Consider the following 16,789-nt stretch of genomic DNA (forward strand, 5'->3'; position numbering starts at 1 on the left):
ATCAATTTGATTTTTAAAATACATAAATTAAAATTAACAGCGCGACTAGTAAATCTGTTAACATGAAACATATAAAATTAGGAAAATCAACGTTCCGTGTGGTTAAGGGGGCGCTTCCCATCTGGAAGCCGGGCGGGCGTGCGAGCTCAGCGCCAGCAGGCGGTGCCTCGCCCTCCCGCCTCCCTCCGTGGGGTTGGGGGTCCACCTGCATCGCTGGGCCTCCCCGCCCTCCCCCCTCCCTCCGTGGGGTTGGGGGTCCGCCCTGCATCGCGGGGCCTCCCCGCCTCCAGGAGCTACAGGCCGCGCCTCTGTCTTGCAGGAGCCCGGTCCTGGTTTTCCAGTGCAACCACCGCCACGTGATCTGCTTGGACTGCTTCCACCTGTACTGCGTGACCAGGCTCAACGACCGGCAGTTTGTCCACGACCCGCAGCTGGGCTACTCGCTGCCGTGTGTGGGTGAGTCTCGCGCGTCCCCGGGTGGAACGCCGGCTCGGAACAGCCGAGCTGCTGGCGGAAACCTGTCTCAGATGCACCCGGCCCCCAGCTGAGGGTTGGAGAGGGAAATGCCTATTTGATCACTGGGGGCAAGACACAGTGACGTTTGGATCACAACAAAATACAGACACCGCGGCGCGGGAGAGCTGTGTCCAACCAGAAAGCGCAAGGCCTGCCGCAGGCCTGGGCAGTGAAAGCGCGATGGTACTCAGCCCAGGCGCCTGCCGCCTGCTCCTGGGTCCCCCGCAGGTGTCAGAGTTCCTAGGGCAGTGATGACGAACCTATGACACGCGTGTCAGAGGTGACACGCGAACTCATTTTTTTGGTTGATTTTTCTTTGTTAAATGGCATTTAAATATATAAAATAAATATCAAAAATATAAGTCTTTGTTTTACTGTGGTTGCAAATATCAAAAAATTTCTATATGTGACACGGCACCAGAGTTAAGTTAGGGTTTTTCAAAATGCTGACACGCCGAGCTCAAAAGGTTCGCCATCACTGTCCTAGGCTGCTCCAGAGCAGCACCGCCCGGAATGGGAAGTCGTGCGCTTCATTTGCTAATCATTGGGAGCGCCTACACGTGTGCGAAACAACATATAAAGGGTGTCCCAAAATTCACGCAAGATCTGAATTTTGCGTGAGCATTAACAACAACAACAACAACAACAAAAAGCCTAATTTTACTTGGTTTATTGAATCAGATTCTAATATCTCTTGCCCTTTGATTATAATCCCTTCAATTTGATAAGCATTACCAAGGACCAATTATGGCCCAGGAGCAGGGACAATGAAGACCAATGAAGACCACGGCTTTGCATATGTGCCAGCAAAGCCGTGGAGGCCATTTACCCGATGTGCTATTCCATACATAACCCTATACTGTATACTTTATGAATCAATAAAAAATTTACAATTTTTAATTATAAACCTGTGTTTTCTATCAAAATTACTTCTTGCGTGAATTTTGGGACACCCTTTATTAAAAAAGGAATCAGAGAAGGATGAGATGGAGCTGAAATATTTAAGATTTGAAATATTTTTTAAATCTTTCAACATTTACAACATTGTACTTGCACTATATAATTATTATTATCTGTCTTTTTAATTGCGGTGAAGTTCATAGTACATACAGTTAACTGTTTTAAGGTGTGCAGTTCAGTGGCATGTTGTGCACTCACAATACAGGGACCACCCAGCTCCCTCTAGATTTAGAGCGATTTTATTACCCGAGAAAAAACAGCCCATGTCCATTCAGTAATCTCTTCCCGTCCCCCCTGACCCCCAGCTCATAGCAGCCACTGTGGTTTGTCTCTTTGTGTTTGTCCATTCTGGATACTTCGATGAAAGGGATCATACAACCCGTGACCCGTTGTGTCTGCCTTCTTTCACTTAGCGCAATGTTTTTGAAGTTCATCCGAGTAGTGCCATGTATCTTCGTTCCTTTTCATGGCTGAATCATATTCCATTATATGGATAGACCACAGTTTGTTTATCTATTCATTTGTCGATGGGCATTTGCATTGTTTCTACCTTTTGGCGATTATGAATAATGCTGGGTCGTATTGTAATTCTGCGTTTAACCTGTAGAAGGCCTATCAAAGGACTTTCCGTAGCTGAGGCACCATTTTGCAGTATCTGCAGCAACTTATAAGGGTTCTGTTTCCTCACATCCTCACCAACATGTGTTACTTTTCATTGTTGTTGTCCCAATGGCCGTCCTGATAGTGTGAAGTGGCATGTTGTTGTGGCTTTGATTTGCATTTCCTTCCTGACCACCCGTGTTGAATCTCTCTCATATGCTTGTTTGCCACTTGAATATCTATTTGGAGAAATGCCTGCTCAAGTCCTTTGTGCATTTTTAATGGGGTTGTTTGCCTTGCTGTTGAGTAGGAAGCATTCGTTACGTATTCTGGACACTAGACCTTGATCAGATATATGATTTCCAAACCTTCCTCCTATTCTGTTGGCTGGTGATAATGTCCCTTGATACACAAAAGTGTTTCATTTTGATAAAGTCCAGTTTCTCTTTTTTTTTCTGTTGCTGCTTGTGCTTTTGATGCCAAATGTAAGAACCCATTGCCAAATCCACGGTCATGAAAATAGACCCCATGGTTTCATTTGACAGCTTAGCCCTTGTATTTAGGTCACTGATTAGTCTGAGTTCATTTCTGTATGTGGAGTGAGGTAAGGGTCCACACCTCATTATGAGTTTGCTTTTACTGACTGCTGTGTGAGTAAATGCGCTTCATTGGTTCTGAGAATTGTGGCTGGAAACTGTGCGACACCTTGATTGATTGGTCAGACTGTAAGTTCGGTTTCTTTCAACACTTAGTTCTAATATTGACCAAAGCTGAACAGTGCACCTCAACAGTCTCTCAGAGACCCAGTGGAAGTAGCTACTTGCGTCATTGGCTTTGTAAATTATGACATTCATTTTTTAATTGCATCTGCCAATAATGCAGTGGTTTGTAAATTAGGATTTACATAATATATGTGTCAGTATATTGTTAAGGAAAACTTATTGAAAGGTACTGCACTTTCACATCTTTAACAAAAGGGTTCAAAAGTCACTGAAACATTTATTTGAAGTTTGGAAAATTCTGTTTCTGCTTTTAATTTTTTAATGAGATTTTAAAAAATGGATAAACCTTCTTCCTTCACAAAACCAAGTAACATGGAAACATTGGAAAATATCCATTTTCAGAATTTATCTTCATAGCCAAGCTACTTGTAAAAATCAGCTTCTCGTGTATTTTTAAATTTTAAACCTTTTTCATGATAGAAAATGTCAAACATATAAAGTAACCCACTTGGTCCACATGAACCAGGTTTTCTCATGCAGCAGCAAGTCCAGGCTTTCTCTGTGAGCCTTTCTCAATAGCCTGGAGTCGGCCCATTTCTAAGGCGCTGGCTCCTGTAATAGGACACGGGCGCAGCAGTGCCGTCTCGGTGCCAGTGGGCTCCCCGTAAACGTACCTGCCTCGTTACTGCTATTTAAGCATAATCTCCATGAAACCCCGCCTTCATTTTTTAAAATGCCACCTCCTGTTGAGAACTATCCTCCTTGACTCCTCTTTCCTTTAATGTTCGACAGCAATAAGCAGAAGGCCGCCTGTCTGCGTGTGTTGTTATTGGAAGAGGGTGTAGCAGGTGACCACAGGCCGGGCAGGGCGGACACAGCTGCCTGTTTCCGCCTGTGCAGCGACCCTCCCACACCGCGTACTTCATTCATTCCAGCACCACTTCACATCTTCACCAGGGTTTGCCTGTCCACAGCAGTCCCCCCGGACCCACGGCTTCACTCTCCGAGGTTTCACTTCTCCCCCGTTAACCACACTGAAAATATCCAGCGGGAAAATTCCAGAAATAAACAATTCAGACGCCTCCCGTTGGGCACCCTTCTGAGTAGCCACTTCGTGGCCGCCTATAGTGTCGCAGGGCTAGTGCTCAGGGCGCCCTGAACTTACTCCATACGGTCCCCAAAGAGCAGTGGGCTGGCAGGAGGCTGGCATTGGGATCTGCCAGGGGGCAGCCAGAAAGCACTTCCTTTAAGTGACAAGGCGAGTGCGGGACAATAGATGGTTTAAGAGGGAGGGAGGAGGGGGAGGGAGGGGCCTGCTTTATGAATTAAGCTCTAGCACAGGGGTGTCTGTGTAAGGAAAATCATTGTATACAGCGTTCAGTCCTACCCGCATCTCGGGCATCCACTGGGGGCGGGGCACATATCCCCCATGGATGGGACTGCCGTTTTCCCAAAGCACTTACTCAACAAAATACAGTTCCGCTCGTCCCCATATTGCTGTCAGGTACTAGCTCAGCCTTCTTATTTTTGCTGTGACTCACATGATGTTTTCCCGTCCTGTGTAAAAAGAGACTTTCCAGTGTTACCATAGAATGTTCTTATAGAAACAAACCGATTGTCTTGAGTTTGCTCAGCAGAGACCCTCTCCTCGTTTATCACTCGCTTGATTTCTAAACGTCTTGCTACATGTAATGGCTTCACTCCACACCTAGTTCATATCCCAGGGCCTATCACAGCCTCAGGGTGAGGCCCACCATCAGGGCCCACGGCGCCCCCTTCCTCGGCTGCCATCCTCCCTCCGGGCGGGCAGGCCTGCTTTATTAGCGCTCCCCTGAATTCATGGCTTCTTTGCAGGAACCTTGACTCTCCTGAAGTCACGTATGTGGTTTAACAGAGTTAGTTAAGTGAGAGAATGTAGCCACGCACAGGCAACCTCTGCCAAAGGGAGCTGACAGCGAGGGCCTCCCCTGAGCCCTTGTAGAGGGACGCCCACTGTCCCTCCAGGGTGTCCCCTGTCCGACGGTGACACGGGCATATGACATGCAGACCAAGGTCTGGGAGGGCCCAGTCCCAGCCTGTGCACTCTTAGTGGAGCTGAGTTTTTTCATATTTTAAATAATATCAGCCCTAAGAATACCTCCAATAAACCACTAAGCCTCCGGTGTGAATGTTTAGCACGTTGAGCACATATCCTGGGATGCACCCAGCGCATGGGGGAGCCAGGCTCAGGTCCCGACGCCGAGACGGAACACCCGGGTGGCACAGGGCCAGTGACTGGATGTGGGTGCACCTCGGTTTCACTTTAGGGTAAAACGGGGAGACACAGCAGCACCCCTTTCAGACGCCGTCATGGGGACGCGTGAAAATGAAACCAGAGAAGGTGCCTTTAGGCTACATGCTGCAGACACTCAAAATGAACATTTGCTTTTGTTATTTTGGTTGTTACCTAAGCCGTGTTCCCATGGACGGTACATATAATGTGTGTGCTTATGCGTGTATATGCGTAGAGGAACATGTATTTAGACATTCCCTAACTGTAGACAGGCATTTCCTGTAACTCAATGCATAAATCCACCAATTACCGGCACTATCCACTTATCCTCTATCTGCCATCTTTTCCCCTTGGTTTATTTAACTTTGCCCTGATTCATAGAGCGGAGAGTAAGACAGAATATAAAGCGGTAATACCACAGAATTAGAAAATCAGTTTTTCAGACTCTCAGGAGAAAGAGCAGACTATTAGGAAGAGGAATTGATTGAACCCATGTCATTTCTGAGGCACAGTTGAGAATACTGTGGGCTTCATTAAAAGCCTGTGTCAATGGCTGTGGCTCATCAATAAGATGGAAGTCACGTGTGTGCAAAGCAGGGGGCTCCGGGTCTGCGCCAGGCCCTCCGGAAGGTGGGGTGTGGCTGGTCCCATTGGCTGGGTGCTGGGACTCCCCCGGGGCTCTGAGCCGACCCCAGCTGCTCGGTGGGAGGTGACTGGCCCTCCAGGTCAGGGCCTGGCATCGTCCTTGGTTTCTGGAAGCTCAGACCTTGTTGGTTCTCTGAAGGGAGGGCCATTTCCCGTCCCGCCATGCCAGCTTACATGCCCGGCCGAACGGTTCAGTTCCCAGTGGGGACCACCAGCTGCCTTTGGAGTACAGTTCCTCCAAGACAATTATATGTCTTCAAGGGGCATTTTGTTCCTAAAGCCACCACTGCCTTTCAGTGACAAAGTTCATACCTAACGACAGATGTTTCTTCAGCCCTGGCATCCACTCACACACATACGTGCACACTCACACACTCATACACACTCATTTACACAACACACACACACAAACATACTCTCATACACAACACACTCACATACATACACATACTCAAACATGCATGCACACCTACTCACACACTCACGCACACTCACACCACATACATACACACTCATGCAGTAACTGATAAAACCTCCTTACTGTGTGGTTCTTGTGTTAATGAGACTTCATGCATAGAAATTGCTAGAAGCCACTCACCTCCAAGTAGCTTTGAAATAATTAATAACATGCTTGGAGGGTGATTTGCATATTCATGAGGGTTTATATGTTGGTTCCTCAGCAGGACAGTGAAACAGGTTAATGTTTCCAGTGCAGCCCCAGTTAGCAAGAGGAGCGCTGTAATGCTCCGACGTCAGGATGAAATAAATATATAATATCTGGACGATGCAGCCGCCTATTTCCAGTAAAACCTGAGCCCCCCCCCCCCCCGCCCAGGTCATCCTGGAGGTTCCCTTGCTGACTCCACTTAGGGGTCCAGGAAAGTATTGTTCTTATCTCTTTCCTCTCAAGCCTTTACTAGAAGTCGTTTCTCTTGGAGTGACCTGCTTATCGAGGGAAACATCGAACCAAAAGCAGCTCCAGTCTAGGAAGCAGGAGGGTGAGACCAGTTGGGGGAAGTGGTGCGATTTGGTCTGATGTCACTCCGACCCCCGACCCCCAGCTGCCGGGAACAGCGCTTTCCTGGGGTGACCGGCAACAGTGCTTCAGTCGTCACTGCTGTGGGCATCCGCAGGGCCCCATCACAAGCTGCCGCAACTGGGCAGCTGGGCACCCCGGTAACAGATTGATCTCTGCGGTCTGGAGACAGCGGTTCAAGTCCAGGTGCCACAGGTCCTGGCTCTGAGGCCTCCTGGGCTTGCAGAGGGCGACCCCGGGCTGCTCTCCACGCTGCCACCTTCAGGCTGCTCCCCACATGGCCGCCCGGGGTTGGGGGGGTGCTCCCCACGTGGCCACCCCTCTATGCTCTTCAGGTGGCCGCCCCGTCCCCCATCCTCTTCAGGTGACCGCCCCCCCCATCCTCTTCAGGTGGCCGCCCCATTGGGCCTGCAGCCCTGGTGTCTCTCGGTTGTGCTCATCTCTTTCTTTTAAGGACACTGGTCAGATAGATGACCCTAATGGCCGCCCTTTAACCCAGTCACCCTTTTAACGCCCTTTTCCCAAAGACAGTCACACTTGAGGGGCTGAGGTCTGGGGTTTCCATGTATGAATGTTTGAAGGACACAATCCAGTCCATACCAGCCACCTTCTTGGTTGTCAAATCGATTGTAAATACTGGGCACCCCCAAATTCAGAGACGGTCTATTGAACATGAGCCCTGTACATGAGTTCTGCTCCACAGGCTTAAATGACCTGATTTCCTCAACACGCCCCACCCCACCCCTCAGGATGGCCTGGCTCCCATCCCCAACACCATGTGCCTACACAATGCAGGGAACTTTCTGCCAATTACCTACTTTTGAAATCAGGACTCCCTGACACACATTTCACGGAGGGTCCCCTGAACTTCTCCATCCTCGTGAAAGTAACAGCGGGGTGACCTCTGCGGTGGAGGCGGTCAGTGTGGCGTTTGCAGCCTCGACTCAGTCCTCGGTCCCACATGCATCATCACACAGCCGGGCTCTAATGGGTCTGACTGGTCATTGGAGACCCAACGCTGTAGCCAGCAGAACCCGAATGTAAGGCTCACACCCACACGCAGCTTGCTTCCTGCCTGGGTGGGGGCGGGGCTTCAGATGGGAGGTGTTTCTGCCTTTTGGCTCTGCCATAGGACCTGCCACTCTCTTCATGGTCAGACTGATCCCCAGACCCAGGACCCAGCTGGCACAGGGGAACGAAATGAGAGAAAGACGTGCCTCCTTCTTAGAAACCCTAGCGTGGAAATGACACATCCCTTCACTGACCAGCGCATAGCCATTGGCCTGGCGTGCTGCAAGGGAGTCGGGGAAGTGAAGTCTAGGTAAACGCCTGGTGCAGAGAAGAAGATTTGGATTGGACACGTGGAAGTCTCTTCAAAAGGTCTTCTTTGGGGTGTTGACGGTTCAGCGTCCAGGAGGCAGATGGGCCAGGTCCTGACTGCTGTCAGCTGGTGCCGATCCCATTCCAGACCCACTTTACCAGGTGTGCAGCTGCTTTGCTCATTCAAAATGAAAAAACTGAGGGATCTCTTACCCCTTGGGACAGCATGGATGGACCTGGAAAATACTATCCTAAGTGAAATAAGCCAGTCAGAGAAACACAAGTATCACATGCTCTCACTCCTCTCTTTATTCTATGAAATTTATTGGACTCAGAGTAAAAAACAACCAAATCAATAAATGAAGAAAGTACTTACTAATAGATATGCAAGATACACTAACATCTCAGTCTCCAGGTGGTACCTTTAGATCAATAGTTCTCAAACTGTGTTCCATGGAACCCTGGGAAGCATTACCCATGTGCTGGATCTGGGATTCTTTTATATAGAAGGAAATGTGTAGGTAGCAACAGTATGCATTACGTTGTTGCTGTTATATTAACTGATGGTCCTACTTCAGTACTTAGCAAGACCACAGGAGGCAAAACCAAAGGTCTACAGCAAGGATGGGGAACGTGTGGCCCTCGGGCCATATAAGGCCCATGAAATCATTTGGTCTGGCCCTGCCCAGGCATTAGGGGTGAGTTAATTAAATGTTTGACCTAATATAACAGGCTAATTTTTAAGTTGATAATTTTGCAAATGATGTTATAAATACCCAAATGGCCCTTGGCAGAGAAAAGGTTCCCCACCCCTGGTCTATAGTCTTCAAGCAATAGCAGAAACTTTGTTTAAAATGGTTTAGTTGTCTAGCCCGGCCAGCATGGCTCAGTTGTTGAGCGTTGATCTATGAATAAGGAAGTCACGGTTCAATTCCCGGTCAGGGCACATGCCTGAGCTCTGGGCTCGATCCACAGTGTGGGGCATGCAAGAGGCAGCTGATCAATGATTCTCTCTCATCAATGATGTTTCTATCTCTCTCTTCCTCTCTCTCCCTCTCTGAAATACATAAAAATATATTTTAAAAATAAATAAAATGATTTAGTTGTCTTTATATTTCATTTTAAAAGAATAAACTAGAACTACATATTTTTCATTGTTAACTAAAATAACATTTTAAAAATGGCAAAGACCAAATTTTAATTGCCCTATATAATTGAAATAGAGGGGAAACTTGAGTTTGTTACTATAAAATACTGTGTTATGGGCCTTGGCCGGTTTTGCTCAGTGATTAGAGCATGGGCCCCGGACTGAAGGGTCACAGGTTCAATTCCAGTCAAGAGCATGTACCTCAGTTGCAGGCTCCATCCCTGACTCTGGTTGGGGCATGTGCAGGAGATAACCAATCGCTGTGCCTCTCTCACATCAATGTTTCTCTCTGTGTGTCTCTCCCCCTCCCATCTACTCTCTAAAAAATCAGTGGAAAAATATCCTCGGGTGAAGATTAACAGGAAACCCTGTGTGATGGAATGTTTTTAGTGGGACCTGGAAGTAAAAGAATGCGATGCCCTTTACCCTCTCCTGCACCTCGAAGCAGTTTCCCTCTGGGTTTCTTACTCCCTGTTGGAGTTTGAATGTGCTCGTTCAGAGACCATTTACTTTCTGTGGCCACTGCAGTGGCATCAGCTGATCTTGCTGAGTTTTTGTCACTCATGTGTAACTAGGCAAGTACTAAAAGATGTGGGCTCAGAGCTCTCCTGTCGGGTGAAATACCACCACCACCATCATCAGAAATTATTCGCCTCATACGCCACTTTAGAGGGCTCTGCTTTGGAACTGGGTGCTGGTCCAGCTACACCCAGCCTCTGTAGCTCCCTCCGTATCAGTTCAGGGAGTAGTTGCCTATAAAGTGTGCCCAACTACGCATGCATAGGTATAAATCAGCAATAATAAATCAAACTTTATTCCCTAAAGCAGACCTCGAGGCTGCAAGTTTGCCATTCTTCCTTCTGATCCAGAAATAAAAATAGATCAAGGTAGAAAAAAAAACACTGGCAAAGCTGATGAGATTTGCAACCAGCTTGGACAGGACCTAAATCCTGAGCAAGTTTAAAAGCCCCGCTCATCACTTCCCACGCTGCCTGCAGCCGGGGGCCCAGCCCAGGGAGACGGAGCCCGTGTGCCATGTGCACAGCGGCTGGCAGGGTGGCTGTTCTCCCTGCCCTGAGCGCCAGGGCACGGGGTGTGTTTGTGGGAAAGTTAGGGGAGCACTGAAGACTGCGGGAGCTTTTGGGGGGATACTAACTGATAACAGGGATATTCTGTTCACGGGAGAGACTGACATGAGACTCCAGTAGATAAGCATTTCAGAAAATTACCAATTACATATTTAACCACTCCCAGGCATCCTGGTCTCCTGGGAAAACGGCGTGCCTTTTACCAAATTGCTTATAATTGTGAATTGTATGTTGGCATGTGGACATTTTGCAACCCTCTACCAAGCTCCCCTGTTACTTTGTACTCCAGAGCCCAAATCCATTCATCTATCTATCCATTCATCCATCCATCTGTCCATCATCATCCATCATCCATCATCTACCCATCCATCCATCCATCCATCCATTGATTATGTTATCCCTGATCTCATTGCACACTATTAATAATAGAAATACAAAAGTCAACAGATAATTTTTTTTTCAAAAAGCTTCCAGTCTTACTTGGAAACAGGGACAAAATAAGCATGACAGTAAATTATTGATCTACTAGAGGCAGATACCTACTATATATGTTGCAATATAATGGCTCATTATTTTATTTGTTCTTAATAAATATGGCCATGATATCTTGAGACTAGGGCGTTACTTTTGCGTAATTATCTAGAGCACCTATTCAAGCCATAAAGTTTCTTTGGGAGGATCTGGCGTCTATTTTAAGGGAGTCTGTTCTTCTGAAATCATTGCTGAATACTGAAAGCATGACACTTGGTTGTGTGTGCCCAAAGAATGTGTGTGTGTGTTGAAAGATTTGCTGCATCAGTGAACGCCTGACTCGCTCCTGTCATCAACAGCAGTTCGGATATGTGCTGCTACATGCTGACAACCCACAGATGTCAGAGAGCACCAGCAATATTTGATGATTTATGCCTTTTGAGGACGTATGTGTCAACTCACTGTTCTTTTGCATTGAGATTGGATTAGGCATTGGAACTAAAATTGTGGGGAAATGGATTTTGCTCATCTTTAAATACATTGTTTTCTCTATTTAATATGTCATTTTCATTAGGAATAAGACTGTAAGAATCCAGTTCCAGCACACATGTAACGTGCAGGGGTTGTGTAGCTGTGCCCCGGCCGTGATGTGTTTTTACAATATTGACGTGACTTGGTCTGACATTGTGAAATCATTTACAAATTCAGCTCAGTCTTACGCTGTTACCAATTACAGTGTGAGTGACACTCACTAATTAAATCAAGGAAAAGCGTATTCATAAGTGGATGATGTAAACCGAAAATAAAGTTAGCAGTTGACCTATGACCACAGGATTCTTTTATTTTTTTTTAAGAATGAGCTGTGTGTTAAACGGGCATATTTCTAGATGAGAAATACAAAAGGCCATTTGGTTGACAAATGGGCTTGGTGGTCCAGTCGGTTCCGTTTGCACCTTGTTCACAGAAAGTACGGCCAGTCTTCAATTTCACCACAAGCTTCCTTCACGTTAGTCAACCATCAGATGCGTCAACCAATCGGTTCCGCTTTAGAACGCGGGGCCCAGGTTTATGCTTAGGTGTGTATTTTCTATGTCTAGGGACCCCCCACCCCCCCCACCCCCCGCCCAATACTTGGAAGTCAGGAAATGGCACCTGCATTGTTGTGACCATTGGCTCCACAACCTGTGATGGAAATGAGGACGCAGCGGGACAACGGCAAGGAGCCGAGAGGGACTGGCAAGTAAGCTCCATGAGTCAGTGAAGAGAAGAAGGTCATTGAACGTGGTGTATATATTAGTGGCGTAGAAAGTATGCAGGACATCCCAGCCGGTGTGGCTCAGTGGTTAAGCGTCAACCCTTGAACCAGGAGGTCGAGGTTTGATTCCCAGTCAGGGCACACACCCGTGGTGCAGGCTTGATCCCCAGTGTGGGGCGTGCTGGAGGCAGTGAATCCATGATTCTCTCTCATCATTGATGCTTCTATCTCTCTCTCCTCCCTTCCTCTCTGAAATCAATAAAAAAAAATTTTTCTTTACAAAAAAGAAAGTATAAAGAACACAACAAGAAGTAGGAAACGACCTTTACCTCCCTGGCAGGTGATGAGGATCTGTGTAGCTTATTGGAAAGGGCAGCCTTAGGCAGTCCTGAGGGCATGAGAGTGTGGTCCTTAGTGATGCAAATGGGGCACAATCTTCACATTAGTCCTGCACCTTCACTGTCGGTGCTTCCTGAAGCCTTCGGAAAAGCGCCTTGTATTCACCTGCATCGTAAGGGCCAAGCGTTCCAGCCAAACACACTGGGATCGGGTCAGGGATGTCCTCCCGCAGCCACGGGACTGGGTGTCGGTTCCAATGGCAAAGACGCCGACCTGCCATGGGCTCCCCAGCCAGGTGTCCGCTCTCCTAGGCCCGTGCTTTGTTTGTTTGTTTTTTGTTTGTATCTTGAGATGGAGCATGTTCACCATAAGCTTCCCCAAGTCTACGATCACTTTCAGCAGCACTTTTCTTCAAAATAAAGCCACGAGTTAAAACTTCCCGCAAATGCTCTTTTTTTTTTTCTGCAGGAAATTCTACATTTTTAAGCATAAAAATATCTATGATGTGAAAACCTTCAGGAAATTTGACATGAAGTTTTGAAGCTTGTTGTCAATACAACAAAATAGCATACATGTCAAATCACATCTATATCAACGTATGTGCAACTCCATCTATTGAAAAAAATCTGCATTATTAACCGGTACACCTAGTGCACTCTCACTCCCACTGCCCCACAAACCCCCTCCTCCCCCTCCTTCCCCTCCTGCACCCGCCCAGGCCCCCTGACACCTGCCCGGGCCCAGTGAGCTCCCGTGTTCTCTGCCGTTAGCCTGTTGCTTCCTCCTCTGCGACTCGATTAGAACCCGGCCATCCCCAAGCACTCCCTCCCCTCCTCTGACATGGCTTCTGTGGCATAGGGTTCAATGACACTTCCCTCTTAGAGTCACTCACACCGCAGGTCACGTGAACCAGGCCCCTGGCCACCGCTCCCCGCTTGCCTTCTCTGCTGCTCTGGAGTCCTCTGCAGGCAGCGTGTTCGTGTGTTAGCTTACGTGGTGTCACCCCTGAGCAGGCAGGAGCAGGCCCTCTCGCTCACTATCGGATTCTCGGCGCCCCTCATGCGCCGGCAACACCTAGTCGGGCGCAGGGAATGATCAGTAGGACTGTTTAGCACAAATAAATATCCCCATCCGGCCTTTAGTGTTTATCTGCTTTAATCCTCAACTTATTTTCCGTTTGTGTCATTTAGTTGATAGTCTCACACACTTTTAAGAGCACCAACATGTTTTAAAACTGAAATGCCTGCGTGAATTTACAGATAATCATAAACTCCCCCTCCGTTCCGCCTCCTCTCTACTTCCTCTGCCCCACCCCAGTCTGGTCCATTCTTATTGCTCACCTAGAAGCTGCAAGAACCTGCCAGCAGGCTTCCAGTCTGACTGCACAGCAACTCCGCACATTTCATATCCTTGAGGGTCCCACTAGATTTATCCAAGATCTCCCCCTCCTCCTCTCCCCCTCCTCTCCCCCTCCTCTCCCCAACCTCGGCCCCTGTGCTCACAACCACCTTTATGGCAGCCACAGGCCCCTGGTCTCCTCAGAGGTGACCTTGCCAAGGGCGCAGGCTGCCTCCACTGGCGGAAGCCAGTTGCTGAGGGTTGGAATTACACAAACATTTTTAATGGAAGTAAAATTGGGCAACGGGGTCGCGGCCATCAGGGATTGAGCTCAGGCGAGGCAGGGCAGGCACTGTGCCCATGTCATGGCAGCCTTGTCATGGCAGCCACAGCAGCCTGGTGGCAGGGGTGGCGGGGGCTGGCCGTGGGGGGCCTGCAAGGAGCCCAGGCCGCCAGCTTCATCCCTGGGCAGGAGCGGAGGCTCTGGCCCAGCTGGTTCTGTGAACACCCCGAGGGCGGGCACCTGGCGGCTCCCAGAGCCTCCTCAGCTTAATTACTTAATCACACCCTGGGAGTACTTTAATCATACCATGCTAGTGGGGCCTGCGAGCTGAGTGGGGCCTGCGAGCTGAATGGGCTGGGTGCAAGCTGAGTGGGCTGGGGTGTGAGCTGAGTGGGCCGGGGTGTGAGCTCAGTCTTCTTTGAATATATTTAACCGTCTTACATTAAGTATGCTTCATAGGGTTGCCTTGTTTCTTGGCTATTCTATAGGACTTTGGAGCTTCTTTAGCTCCTCAATAGTACAGGTTACTTATTAAACTCTATATTTATATATCTATTAAATATCTATCTGAATGAATGGGTAAATAGCAGTAGATAAGCAGTCTAAAATGTGAAAGATGAGAGAGTTAGTAGTGTAGTCCAGGTGTAGTGCTGGGCGACAAGCCAGGCTATTGTGTGAATGCACCGATGGGAGGCTCCGGTGAGTGACGGGCAGTGAGCACAGGCATTCTGCTGGTACATCCCTGACTGGTCTGCGGGGAGAGCGTCGTGTCCGTCCTTCCCCGGGAGAGGCCCGAACAGAGGCAGGGCCTCCCCGAAGAGGTGCGCTCACCTGTCCGTGGAGGTGTTGACCAAGAACAGGGGGTTTTACGCTTTGGGCAAGAAAACAGACCTGAGTGGCCTTTATTCTACACCCACATGTTTTTACGTTGCTTGCGAATTGATCCTGTTGAAATTGCTGTCACGCATGTCACCGATATGCATTGTTTGTGATGCTGATAACTCTTCAAAATGGCATGGGAAATGGAGCACATGGTGTGTAGGGAGGCCCTGGGTGTGCCCAGCCAGCGCCGGGCAGTTCCCAAGGAAAGCTCATCGGAATGTCTCCCGTGGTCGCCCGTCGCCCGTCGCCCCGTGGCCGCGCCCCTGACTAGGAATCCCCGCCCCACTCCGGGGAGAGCCTGGCTCAGACATTGCGGATTTGGTCTACAAGATCCGGGTGTTAATCTCCGTGCATTGATGGTCACACCAGACCTATCGATTCAGCCACTAAATCAATGCAGAGGGCAGACGTTTCAATGCCGACTTTTCAAACACTGACTCACTTACGGGCTTGGCCGGGAGAAAACATGGCCTGGACGCCTCGTTTCTGGCGCTTTCAAATCCCCAGCCCTGCTTCCCGCGCATCAGTCTCAACAATCATTCACAACGGAAGCCGATCAGGCGCTCGGAGAGATGGCAAGGCGTTCCCTGGGGCGTGCGTGGGGGGCGTGGTGTGGTGCTCAGTCAGTGAAATGACAGCCCATGTTTGGGAAGGTACAACTGGCAGCACGTCTGTGGAGCAAGAAGGAAAAGAGTGGTTGGCTCGCCTCGGCCTCTCGGGGCCTCTTCCATGGTGACATCACCCACGTGCGGGCAGCCCCCAGGCCCTGGGGAAGGACGTGCCATCGGACTGCACACAAATCAAACCGTGGATCCGAACACGGGCCAAAAGAAACTCACAGGAAAACACGCGTGCCCACGTGTTCCCAGGTGGCTCTCTGGGGCGGGAACAGGCCGAGACGCCTTTCACGCGCATGTAAGAGGCCCGGAGACAGAGGAACGGAAGAGGCTACTCCGGTCGGTAACGAGGACAGAGAGCCGGGTCTCCATCACTCCGGGTGCGTTTGTATCAACACCCTGAGCCCCCACGAGCACGCAGCGCTCTCTCCGGGCCGGGGTGTGCGTGTGTCCCTGGACCTAGGCAGCCTGTCCCCATGCCCAGGTCCCTCCTGCTCCTCGGGTGACAGCGAGGGCAGCCCGGCCCCTCTGCTCCGATGCCGGCCCGCCCTGTGCGATGCCCTGAAGAAAGTGCCCTGGAGACGCAGGAACAGTGACAACATCCCCGGGGCCCCCTGTCACTCGGGTCCTGCCTGCCCGTGTACGTTAGGGGCCCCGGGTTCAGAGAAGGTTTTGTTAGCCATGCGCTCACAGGAGTCATCAGAGAATCCCACCGATCCCACTAAGTCCCGGGACTCTGCTCAGCAAAGAGCCGGGGCGCCCCCTGGTGCTCAGGGTGAACCCTCGGTCCTGCTCACCGCCCGCCACAGCGTGGAATTGCCGTCCAGGGACCAGCCACGGGTCATTAGGACCCGAGCTCCGGAAGGGCACAGGCCTGGGTGGCGGGCGCCATCCCCAGTGGGGGGCGTCCAGGAGGCAGCTGATCCATGGTTCTCTCTCATCGGCCATGTTTCTATCTCTCGCTCCCTCTCCCTTCCTCTCAGAAGTCAATAAAGACATATTTCTAAAAAATAAAAAAAAGCTCCAGTCCCAGGACCTGTGAAGACAGTCATGGGTGCCACGCGCTGTTGTTAATATTCCGCCAGAGCTTGCAGGAAAGGGAGCTTTTACTGGAGAAGAGAGCGCAGCTTAACTGAAATGTCAACTTGCTTTGGGCAGAAATTATATCAACTCAGTTTGAAAATTCCGGTTGACTCCGCCTGACCCGAAGTCCTCATTAATAGTTACTTGTGTCTTTGAATTAGAAAAGGAAAGAAAAAAAAGGAAGGAGAGAGAGAGAGAGAAAGAGAGAGAGAGAG

At 49.3% G+C, this 16,789-nt stretch overlaps 1 protein-coding gene across 1 annotated transcript in view; it reads left to right on the forward strand.

Annotated features, from left to right (window-relative positions):
• Window positions 1-16,789, forward strand: part of PRKN (parkin RBR E3 ubiquitin protein ligase) — a 429,225-nt gene that overhangs the window by 353,982 nt on the left and 58,454 nt on the right. Inside the window, exon 7 of the mRNA XM_023744713.1 lies at window positions 320-456. Coding sequence (XP_023600481.1) covers window positions 320-456 — 137 coding nt within the window. The remainder of the gene's footprint in view (window positions 1-319; window positions 457-16,789) is intronic.

Source organism: Myotis lucifugus, unplaced genomic scaffold (genome assembly GCF_000147115.1).
Source record: "Myotis lucifugus unplaced genomic scaffold, Myoluc2.0 scaffold_483, whole genome shotgun sequence".
NCBI classification, from domain to species: domain Eukaryota; kingdom Metazoa; phylum Chordata; class Mammalia; order Chiroptera; family Vespertilionidae; genus Myotis; species Myotis lucifugus.